The sequence below is a fragment of the Triplophysa dalaica genome, chromosome 22 (assembly GCF_015846415.1).
Source record: "Triplophysa dalaica isolate WHDGS20190420 chromosome 22, ASM1584641v1, whole genome shotgun sequence".
NCBI lineage: Eukaryota > Metazoa > Chordata > Actinopteri > Cypriniformes > Nemacheilidae > Triplophysa > Triplophysa dalaica.
The window spans coordinates 18,734,853-18,747,091 of record NC_079563.1 but is presented as its reverse complement, the minus strand read 5'-3'; the positions used below and the strand labels follow the sequence as shown (position 1 = coordinate 18,747,091).

At 41.0% G+C, this 12,239-nt stretch overlaps 1 protein-coding gene and 1 pseudogene across 2 annotated transcripts; both read left to right on the top strand.

The window, feature by feature from the left end:
- The first annotated feature begins 278 nt into the window (after positions 1-278).
- Positions 279-3,770, top strand: LOC130411335 (bone morphogenetic protein 10-like; annotated as a pseudogene).
- Positions 3,771-5,862: 2,092 nt separating this feature from the next.
- smad4a (SMAD family member 4a) lies at positions 5,863-11,754 on the top strand. Of its 2 annotated transcripts, XM_056736467.1 has the most exons (12): positions 5,863-6,155; positions 6,661-7,008; positions 7,143-7,317; positions 7,401-7,430; positions 7,725-7,934; positions 8,788-8,913; positions 9,079-9,186; positions 9,464-9,514; positions 9,693-9,876; positions 9,955-10,123; positions 10,217-10,355; positions 10,497-11,754. In XM_056736467.1, exons 2-12 carry the CDS (start codon positions 6,769-6,771, stop codon positions 10,706-10,708), a joined length of 1,644 nt encoding a protein of 547 aa, XP_056592445.1. In that variant the 5' UTR covers positions 5,863-6,155; positions 6,661-6,768; the 3' UTR covers positions 10,709-11,754. The 2 variants fall into 2 exon arrangements, with proteins under 2 accessions (XP_056592445.1, XP_056592446.1); XM_056736468.1 differs by lacking the exon at positions 8,788-8,913 and having other exon boundaries at positions 5,865-6,155.
- The last annotated feature ends 485 nt before the right edge of the window (positions 11,755-12,239 follow it).

Sequence of the window (12,239 nt, the reverse complement as noted above, 5' to 3'; positions counted from 1 at the left end):
TTGTTGTTTGATTTAGTTCCTGTGTTGTTTGTTGCCGGTCCAAAATGTGAACAGATTCTAAAAACAACCTCAGAAGGTTAAAACACAAATCCTTACAGCTTCCGTCAATTTGAATGAAAATGTAAATTCAAAGCAGTAAAACATAATGCCTCATATGGGTTTATGAAGTGCTGAGGCCATATGTTTGACGAAGGCATGCATGGAAAGAAGATACAGGATGTGTGAGGAACCCCGTGGCCCTCACAGGCCACACTATGAAAGGCCCAGACAGCAAGTGGCAACATCTCCAAAGTTGTCAGCACAAGCAGGTTGTCAGCGTAGTCCTGCCCTCTGCGCTCGATCACAAGATCAACAAGGACGAGACTGTTTTTCCTCCCGCACCACATCAACCTGTCAGTCCAGTGGAGAAAAATCGAGCAGCGCAAACGCACAAGACCTGTGCAGGTGTCCGAAACCCAGGATCTTATGTCACATCTCCATATCCGTAGAGATCCTATCAGAACACATCTTTGCCCTCAACCATGACTCTTTCTGGGGTTTGGAGAGTCGGGTACGTGTCCACCCTGAGCCTATGGATCCTCTTCTTGTCTTCCCGGGGTCAATGTACTCCTATTCCATCTACTGAAGAGCAGCGCTCCATGCCAGTCGATGTTCTTCTAAAGTCAGACGATAATGTGGACATCCAGAAGATTGTGGGGCAATTCCTCCACATGATAAACTTAACAGATCAGGGGCCCAAGCAGAGCCCGAGACACTCGTGTTGAGCCTCCAGAGTACATGCTGGAACTTTTCAAACGCTTCGCCAGCGACCGCTCTGCCATGCCCTCAGCCAACATTGTGCGCAGTTTCAAGAATGAAGGTACAAAGAGCTTTTTCGTTTAATCTATAATGGTCAAAAAATAATTGTAGCTTGTACGATTTGTTAATAGTTAACTTATACAAATTAAACAATATGTGCTTAAAATATAGCTAATATTAAAATAAAGATGCAAGTTGACCTGTGAGATGATCTGATTATTTGTCTTTTTCTCCGTGGTTTTGTGTTGTATAATTAGCGTTGGATTTACATTCAATTAGTTGTTTTTTTTATTAAATTATTATTTTAATATATATATATATATATAAATTGAAGCCCATCTATTATTGTTATTATTTGAAATGATTATTGGAGATTTAGAGAATTCAATGTTTATTTTATTTCAATGTATTATTTTAATTTTAGTACCACAACCTTTTAAATTGTTGAAAATAGTTATATGTCGTGATTGCATAAAAACAACCATTGTTGGTTCCCTTATAAACCTTCCAGTCAAAACTTTTTAAAATAATATTTTTTTACCCTTTTATAGTCTGTGAAACTTTCTGTCCAGTACAAAGAACCTTTTGTGAAACAGAAATTTCCTGCAGATGTTAAAGGCTCCGCATGGAACAACAAAGAAAATTTTAAGAACCATCAATTTAGTGTACATTTCATTTCTGTCTATGTATGAATTTAGAAGTGAAATCGTTCTTGACTCTCTGATTTGCAGATCACTCAACACCCACCGTGATGCGTAAGAGCTTTCGGACACACCCTCTTCAGTTCAACATCTCTGTCCCGCAACACGAGCGCGTCGTCACCGCCGAGCTGCGCCTTTACACCCTTCTCAAGCGAGACCCGTGGCATCATATCGGTGCGGGGTGGAAGGTGACCGTGTTTGAAATGCAGAGGAGCGTCCACTGCCGGAATGCCGAGGATGTCGGCGACTGGGCAGGTGAGAGAGATCTGCGTGGAATGCAAGAGTTGGCATCAAAGCATGTCCGGCGTAAGGACAGTGGCTGGGAGGTATTTGATTTGACAAACGCTGTCCAGATCTGGAGAAGGTCAAGAGATCTGACCCCCAGGCTGGAAGTTCACATTGAACACTTGAATAGTGATGATGCAGCAATACATTCGGAAAATACCAACGGATGGAATGGCCCGCACTTTCATGAACTGGACATTGACCGGAACCTCAATGGAAAACACGAGCCGGCGCTGATCATCTTCTCAGACGATTATACCGAAGACAGTGGAAAACTCAAGCACATGGCTGAAGAGGAGAACGAGGTGCCAGGCATCAGTGGACGGTGGATGGATGAAGATGATGAGAAAGAGGCCGAGCAGGACGAGGCACTGTTAATGCAGATGCGATCAAACGCAATCTACGACAACGGGCCACGCATGCGTCGCAGCGCTAAAGTTGAGTACTGCAAAAGGACTGAGATGTATGTCGATTTTAAGGACATAGGCTGGGACTCGTGGGTCGTCGCACCCGGTGGTTATCAAGCTTTCACTTGCCGCGGCGTGTGCAGTTATCCCCTAGCTTCAGACGTGACGCCCACCAAACATGCTATAATCCAGACATTGCTCAATTTGAAGAGTCCCCAAAAAGCCGGCAAAGCCTGCTGTGTGCCTACCAAGTTAGACCCAATCTCCCTTCTGTATCAAAATCAAAATGGTGTTGTGGTTTTGAAACATAAATACGAGGGAATGGTGGTGGCAGAATGTGGATGTAGATAATGAAGAACTTGAAAAGAGGAATTGCGTGAGAAACTCGACACAAAACTGATTAAAGAAAGCCAATCACGGAGGAAATTAACTGCTCATTAACCACAATAGGAAAATCTTGTTGTTGTCTGAACGCCTGCTTCACGTCAGATAGAGATCAGATGCTGAAGGGAGTGTTGGAACATCACCGTTTCATTTAGGCCTAATTCTTCTGGGATAACTGGTATATTTTCTTTGCCCCATTATAGTTGCAATAGTGCAGTATGAAACACAACATGCTTTGCGTGACAAATCATATTATATAATATTATATTACACTTATTTTATATCATTGAATTTGTCTGACTATCCAGTTATCAGACAGCTTTTAAAGGGACAGGTTCACCTAAAAATAAAAATTCATCATTTATTCACGCTCATGCCATTCAAACTCTACAAATGACTTTTCCTTCAAAAGAAGATATTTTGAGGAATGCCTACGTGTTCTTGTGTCCACATACTGAGGATCAGCCAACGTTCTTCAAAATATCTTCTTTTGTGTTATGCAGGAGAAAGAAAGTCATACAGGTTTGAAACGGCATGGGCATGTGTGCGTGGAAGAATTTCCACTCTTTTTTTACCAACGAATGAAAAATCTCTTTATTAAGATCACATTTTCAAATATAATTTGTGAAGACAATCAAACATTTTGGAGCTAGAACTTAAATACGGTCTTCTCTTTTAACCTTTCTAGCATCATACAAAAAATTGCTAAATAGATGCAAAATGCCGAGGGCAGATAATCTGCAGTCTGTTCCCCCTGATGTTGCCCGCATGCCGTGCGAGCCGCTAACGCCTCCTCTTCCACACAGCTGTGATAAGGAGGTGTCAAAAACCGAGAAGTGCGTAACCCCTCACTCAGGACGAGTTCTCATTCCAAGTGGTGCATATGCGGACTGGAGCGAGCTGTCAGATTCCACAACAGCAACAGTCTCCAACAAAACTTAGACTTTGTTTTGCCCGAACCCTGCTTGATTCATGCTTGCAATGTGAAGCCTATACCCTGAAATATATTTAAGAGACCTGTGACCTCAAAGCGAGGTTTAAACAGCCCGACAAGGAAAACAAACCAACACATTAAAACGAACAAGCTGGTGTGTGACTTTCAGGAGATCTGACGTGAAATGTTTCTTGTGTTCTCTATTAAACAAGCCATCCACAGTTTGTGTGTGTACGATGTGAATAAACCTGTAGATACTCACGTTGTTTGCTTATGTGTTTCAAGCTGAATCAAACAGGTCTTATGAAAGAAATATCTGTTACGTTTTGGGATCTTATCTACAGCACTAAGTGTTCATATGTAAAGACCTTTAGGAGCAGAGATAAGGACACATACCGGGTAGCTGGATGATACAGCAATGATACACACAACTGAAAATTGTAGAGTTTTAGAGTGCGTTTTGTTTAATCTGAGAGACATTTACATAAATGGATTTATATAATCGGAAGGTCATATTTCATTTAGCTTAACTAGTTTATTATTTTCAGGCATTAAAGGTCACATTTATTCATTTCATTTGGTAAGTATAACATGTGTTAATGTGATCTTAATTTCTGTATTGCACGTGTCACTGACATTTACCAGTTTTTACAATTTTTACCATTATTAAAATAACCAAAAAATAACCATAACGGTTATTTACTGGTTACAAAAAAGAACCAGTAAATAACCATCAGGGAACGCTACTTCCTGATTATTTTCTGGTTGCAAAGAAAAACCAAGAAATAACCATCAGGATATGTTAATTTCGGATTATTTTCTGGTTGCAAAAAAACCCAATAAATATCCATCAGGGAACGTTACTTTCTGATTATTTTCTGGTTGCAAAAAAACCCAATAAATATCCATCAGGGAACGTTACCTTCTGTTTTTTTCTGGTTGCAAAGAAAAACCAAGAAATAACCATCAGGGAACGTTACCTTCTGTTTTTTTCTGGTTGCAAAAAATAACCAATAAATAACCATCAGGAAGCGTTACTTTCTGGTTATTTTCTGGTTGCCAAAAAAACCCAATAAATAACCATCAGAGAATGTTATTTTCTGGTTACGTAAAAAAGTATCCTGAAAAGAACATTCTTAAAACGCTATTATTTGGTTCCAAAAATAACCCAAAGGAACCAAAAACTACCGTTAGGGAAACGTTCAGTATTTGCTGGGGGTTTCTATCATAAACACCACTGTGAACTGACATCTCTTTACCATTTAAACCCTTCAAAATTATTTTATGTGGTGTGTTTGGAGAACATTATTCAAGTAAGATTTAATGGTGTTCTGTCGGTTCCCATATGCTAGATCAATACCAGTTAAGACCAACATTCAAACCAATACACTTCCCCATACAATCCAGAAAACACGACAAAACCAGTCAATTTTTTTAAATTAAGATGTTTACATCATCTGAAAGTTGAAGAAACAATTTTTCTATTTATATATGGTTTGTTAGGATAGGACACTATATGGGAAACAACAACTGTTTACAAAGCTGGAATCTGAGGGTGCAAAAAAGCAAAATATTGAGGAAAAACGCCTTTGAAGTTGTTAATCTGAGGCACTGTAGCAGGCCACCCACTACCAAAAAGAAAGTTTTCATACATTCACGGTAGGAAAGGTATAAAATATATTCATGGAACATGATCTTTACTTAATATCCTAATGACATTTGGCAAAAAGAAAATTTGGTAATTTGTATCCCTACAATGTATTTTTGGCCATTACTAAAAATGTTTCCAAATACTTCCCAAATAGCACAATCCATCTGGTTTACGTCTATTTGACGACTGCAGTTACATCTGCAAGACATCTACAATACATAGTTTGCTCATCTCCAATACGTCTTGGAGACGTCTGTAATACGTCTGTTGAAGATCTGGAGATCTGCTGCGTAAACACATCTGCTAAACATCTTTAGAAAGAGCAGCTTTACATCCATTCTAAATCATAAACGTCTTACAGACATCTTCTAGAGGTCTATATATCTCCCAGACATATTGCAGATGAGCAAACTATGTATTGTAGATGTCTTGCAGATGTAAATGCAGACGTCAAATTACACGTAAGCCAGATATATTTGTGCTATCAGGGTTAAGACTGGTTTAGTGGTCCAGGGTCACATATGTGCTCATTTTTATTGTTGTTTTCAGCGAAGTCGATATTTCTCGGCCACAGACACGTTGTGCCCTAAAATGCTAAGTTAGTGGTTTGAAGTTCACACTCTGAATTCGCTCTTCCTCACAACAGAGGTCCAGAGAGGCAGCGCTGCACAGGAAGGCTGAATCCGTGCCGCTGAATGCAGCGCGCATGCGCGGTTCGCCATATTGCGCAGCTGGGCGTGAGACGGTGCGTCGAAATCAACGCGGGTACATTGTTTACTTTCATCGCTCGCCTCGACTTTTCAGTGGTCTTGTTAATAAAAAACACATCTCTGATTCAACGTATTTTGCTCAGATGAAGGACTCTTGAAGTCTCCTGTCGCTTTAAATCGTTCCAACACGAGTTCAAATATCAGTGTCACGCGCTTTAGCCACTGACAAGATTTACTTCAAAACATCAAAAAACTCTGAATATAACCGGACAAACTCACACAGAGGTAACAGGACAGCTATTCGAGTTTATACATGTGTTAATATTCAAATAATGTGTATTTATGTTTATGTGATAGTTTAAAACTGAAGTGACCTCTTGGTTTAGCGGGGTTGTGCTAACACGTTGTTTACATTCTCTCGAGCTTATTTATAAACCACATTGAGTGCATTTCTAAGCCAATCATATTTGAGTACTCAAGAAGGCTTTGGATATTACTTTATCTCTTTATTCAAGTAAATGTTCAACACTCACGACATTGTTCGTTCAGTATAGTGAACTTTATTTTCTTACATAAGTGTTATATTTATTTGATCAGTTCTGTTGCTTTAAATGTTTGATCACATTTAGCCTTCATGAAGTCAGAATGCGCACAAATGTAATAAACTGTGTCTTACAAAGTCAATACTCTGATGATATAATGCCTGTGTTTGTGTCACTGTGCTTTGTTTAGTCTAAAGAGGGATTTGCACCGTAACTGAATGATCGGCACAGTCTGGATCTTTCCACAGGTCACTATGTGAATGGACCTCTCACAGACAGCAGTGTGTCGGTGCTGAAGGGTCCGAACCCAGTGTGACAAGATAAACCATCTGTCAGAGGCCAATCAACAGCTCAGGATGTCCATCACAAACACGCCCACCAGCAACGACGCCTGTCTGAGTATCGTGCACAGTCTGATGTGTCACAGGCAGGGCGGCGAGAGCGAGACGTTCGCCAAAAGGGCCATCGAGAGTCTGGTGAAGAAACTGAAGGAGAAGAAAGATGAGCTGGATTCTCTCATCACCGCCATCACCACAAACGGAGCTCATCCCAGTAAATGTGTGACTATACAGCGTACGCTGGACGGCCGTCTGCAGGTGTGTGGATCTGTCAACACCAAATATAAGAGTACAGTAAAGCTAGAACTTAATTGAGATATTAAGTAGTCTTTGTGATTTTTAATGTCAAGTTCGATTTGTGTGGCTGAACTGTCTTCTCCCGCTGTGTCCAGGTGGCTGGACGTAAAGGTTTTCCACACGTGATTTACGCACGCTTATGGCGCTGGCCGGATCTTCATAAGAACGAGTTGAAACAAGTCAAGTACTGCCAGTTTGCCTTTGACTTGAAGTGTGACAGTGTCTGTGTGAACCCGTACCATTATGAGAGAGTGGTGTCTCCAGGAATAGGTCCGTTTGGGATGTGACTTCTGTTTTTGTTAGAACCATATATATCGAGGTTCATCATTTAACTGGCATGTGTTTTTTCTTAGACCTGTCGGGACTGACTCTGTCAAGCTCTGGTGAGTGACGCTGTTTCCCCATGTTGAAGAAATTCTAACGTGAATTCATAATTGAACCTGTTTAGGTTTAGGACTTGATTTTCATCAAGTCATAAAGTCTCAAAAAAAATAAGCGACATGTTATTTTCTGTTATTTTATCCTGTTTTGCTCAGAAATGTAATACTTTTGAAATAAATTGGCTCTGGTAGTTTTTCCAGGCTTTTTACATGACAGTTAACGACTTAAGGGTTTCATTGACTACGCAATACAGTTTTACAGCTAAAGATAGAACACATATATATAAATATTTTTAGGTCCGTCCGGCCTGATGGTGAAGGATGAATATGACTATGAAGGTCAGCCATCTCTCCCCAGCACCGAGGGACACATGCAGACAATTCAACATCCTCCCGTCAGACCTGTGGCCCAAGAGCCCTTCAACACCCCGGTCATGATGCCTCCCACAGAGGGCAGCAGTTCAGCCTCCACCTCTGCATTCTCCAGCATTGCAGTGGGATCGACAAGTATGACATCCACCATTCCATTCTTTATATCCTTTAGGGCATAGGTCATGATCTCTGTTGCTCTTTAATAGGATGGTATGACGTGACTCAAATCATGTTCAATTTCATTTATATAGCGCTTTTTACAATGTGCATTGTTCCAAAGCAAAAAATAAGAAAAACACAGAAAAGGTAGAAACACAGCACAGCTAGATCCTTCTAATAAGTAATATCTCAGCTGGGAGGGCCAGTTCTCCTCTGACATGTCACAGCTGCACTCATTGACTTTGATTAGAGTAAATATCTATGAATAATAGGGAGAGCTTATTAGTTTTATCATTTGTTGAAACTGTTTAGGTCTTTTTTTTGTGGTCATATCAGATAACAGAGGAATGTTATAAGTAGGGAAAATAGTAATGGCATGATGTAACTGAGTGCAGTAAACCTGCTGTCATGTGATGTAAGTTTAGCATTAAATACTAAGTGTTGTAAATTTAGCATTAATGTGACAAGTAGTCCGTCTTTGCTCTTGGTTGGGGATGGAATTTCCTGCCTGTTGCTTTACTGTATAAACTTATTTTGCTTCTGTGGAGTGCTATGGATAGCAAGGCTTGATGTGTCATTGGTACAGCTTTCACGTATTACATATTTTACAGAATATGGTACTTATAGTGTAGATGGACCTGTCATGAGAATTTAAACTTGGCGGTCTGATGCTTCTATCATCATCTTTCATGGAGTTGTTGAATTTCAAGCAGAAAATGACATGCTGTCTACCATAATAGATCTGGTCTGCTCATTCCAGCCGCCATCCCTGGGGTTTAATGGTTTGTGTGTGTGTGTTGACATGTGCATGCCCCCCCTTTCTCCCCAGCTCACCCCACTAGTGTCCTCACAGGAAGACACAGCAGTGAAGGGCTGCTGCAGATTGCCTTAGGGACTGGGCAGAGTTCACAGCAGAATGGCTTCCCCCCAGGCCAGACGTCCACGTACCACCACAGTAAGCCATCAGCGTCCCTCCACCCAGCAGCTCCCGTTAGAGTCTGGAAGCTTCTCAGCATCTCCTGCCTCCAGCACAGCCTCACTTCAGACCAGCGATTGTCTTGATGCATGTGTCCTGTTCCGTGTAAGATGTGCTCTCTTCTTCTTCTTCTTCTCTCACTAGATGCAACCTCCACCTGGACGAGGAACAATAACTTCACCCCGAGTGTGTCGCACCATCAGAACGGCCATCTTCAGCATCATCCACCCATGGCCCATCCGGCACATTACTGTGAGTGTCTCGCGTGAGCTGGAGATGTTGTTAGAATACTCTTTAGATTCATCTTGACTAGCAGATCTAGCTCCTGGCATGCAAACTTATTGTAGTAGTTGGTCTTGTGATGCTGTGCAGGGATGTACAAAGTAGCAGGTGAACAGGAATTAAGTCTTGAATTGGTCATTGTCATTATAAAATGAAATCTGTAATATTCTGTTAGAAATGTCTGAAAAACTGTTTTCTGTGGTCACATGTGAATTTCTTATTTGTCTTGTATGTTCTTTCCTTTCAGGGCCTGTACACAACGACATAGCATTTCAGCCGCCCTTATCCAACCACCCCGGTAAGAATTGTCTCACCCTGAACATTTTCGACTGTCAATTTCAACCGGAATGTCATTAAAACCAGGAAAATTTGAAAATTGTGAAAATATACTTTGCCGAGTTTGCTCTAAAGCTTAGATATGAGTCTTTGACGGAAATTCTCTGTGAAATTCAATTTTATGGAAATTGACCCAATAGCTCCAGAATACTGGTGCTCCATTGCTTACTTCGAGATGGACGTTCAGGTGGGCGAGACGTTTAAAGTTCTCTCTTCCTGTCCAATCGTTACTGTGGATGGGTATGTGGACCCCTCTGGAGGAGATCGGTTCTGTCTCGGCCAGCTGAGCAACGTCCACAGAACGGAGGCCATTGAGAGGGCGAGGTAAGCACAGTATTGGTGAACACTCCGTCTGACCGATTCTCAACCGGCCCGGTCTGATGCGATCCAATCTGTCTTTAGACTGCACATAGGAAAGGGTGTTCAGCTGGAGTGTAAAGGTGAAGGAGACGTCTGGGTTCGTTGTCTAAGCGATCACGCCGTCTTCGTCCAGAGCTATTATCTAGACCGTGAGGCCGGCCGGGCTCCTGGAGACGCTGTACACAAGATTTACCCCAGTGCATACATCAAGGTCAGAACAACATTTCAGCTTCACGCAATTTTTGGGAGCTGACCCGTCTGATAACCATCTGATCGTGCCCTTGTTTTCGTGTTTCTGCTGCAGGTGTTTGATTTACGTCAGTGTCACAGACAGATGCAGCAGCAGGCGGCTACTGCGCAGGCGGCGGCTGCAGCACAGGCGGCCGCAGTGGCTGGAAATATCCCAGGGCCTGGATCTGTGGGAGGAATCGCACCTGCCATCAGTAAGTATTTCACAGTTCACCCCAAACGCACACCCTTTGGCCATGTCAGATTTATATGACTATTTTTATATACTAGATGAACATTATCATGATATCCAACAAAGTCCCTGTGTGTTCACTCCATATTAAACCGTCATGCAGGTTTGTCTGCGGCTGCCGGTATCGGTGTGGATGACCTCCGTCGCCTCTGTATTCTGCGCATGAGTTTTGTCAAGGGCTGGGGTCCCGATTACCCCCGACAGAGCATCAAAGAAACCCCATGCTGGATCGAGATTCACCTGCACAGGGCGCTGCAGCTGTTGGATGAGGTTCTCCACACAATGCCCATCGCGGACCCCACTCCCTTAGACTGAGACACTGTTCCCACAATGACAGATACTGCTGACCTGTGTGACTGAAGCAATGGAACGAACGCTCGTTCTCCTGCTCTTACAGATGTCAACATCACTGAGATATGCTCAACATAACAGGACACCTGGACAGTTGTTGCCTTGTTTCATTGACACAATCTCATTTACTTCTTATTGAAAAGTTTCATTTTCTTTTTTGTTTCTCCTGTTTCATTTCTTCTCATATTTTAATCTGATCAAGTGAGTGACGTGCTGCAGGTGGTGTTAATGCAGATGTTGAAATATTAAACCTCGAAAGTGTTTTTGCCTGAATATCAAAACACAATTGCATTAGAATCACGGTCTGGTTCACTGTGAAGTCAAAAATAACAGTGTCATCAGATATCCATTCAGGCCATACGTTTCCTTTTGTGGCCAAAACTTTGGAGGTGTGATGCTCCCGATTATTGTGTACCTGATAATCATGTAGCATTTCCTCTTCTCTGGTGCTGTGTTTCAGTTAAAGTGATTTACACCCGAGGTGATTAATGAAAGACTGCATGTACATTAAACATCTTCTGTCAGATGAGATGGATGAAATGGGCTAGTTAAGCCATTTATAGTTAACCGTGACAGCAAGAAGTAACGGTTAGTCCAGATTCATACATGCACAAGCAATAAGACCAGCTGGGTTTTATTGTTCTAAATGCTTTTTTAATCTTAGCTGTGTTCTATTATAACTTGTTTTAGCACTTTATTTGTATTTTGCTTTTTTCCATCTTCCGTTTCTTTGCTTGCAGCCTGTCAATAAAATGTTCTGAGGACCTTTTAACCAAATTAACACTCTTATTAATAAGAGACGGTACTGAGATGTTAATCAGTGCTGGTCAACTGGATTACTGCAATGTGTTTGTTCTGATAACAGCATTGGTTATATGGCATCCTACAAGGGCTTCATCTCGTTTTCTCAAAGACATACAGCACTGTTACACCAAGAATCCATCAGATGTTTTTCATTTCTCTCTGATGTTTGGAACAGTTATTCATCTAGTAAATGACATTCAAGTTTTGATCTGGAATCTGTGTTTAAATTTAGAAAACCACATGAATGAAATTAAAAGCAGTATAATTTTTGTCGGTCAGTGTTATCAGAGCTTCGGTTTTTGTTTAAAAAATGACAAACTTTATGTCACAAGGTGGCAGGTTTGGACTATCATGAATTGATGGGGAATGTATTCTTGCCGTTAATTTGAACTTTTGCTTGTTTTTATATTATGTGAATTCTCGTTGACTTCATATCACAACACTCCCAAATAAAACTTTTAATGCAGTTTTTTTTACATCAACTTTTATTTGGTGAAGGTTAGTATTTTCTGTATGAAACGAGATGTTTAACAAGAAAACGATTACCTAATAAAAAATGATGGAGATGTTTCTTTGGAATATCTTGTTTTGATTTATTCGTAATGTATCCTGTTTATAACGACTCTTTTACAAGAAAAAAATATTTTGCATTTGTAGTTTGCTAAACAATAATAACACATTGGTTATGAGA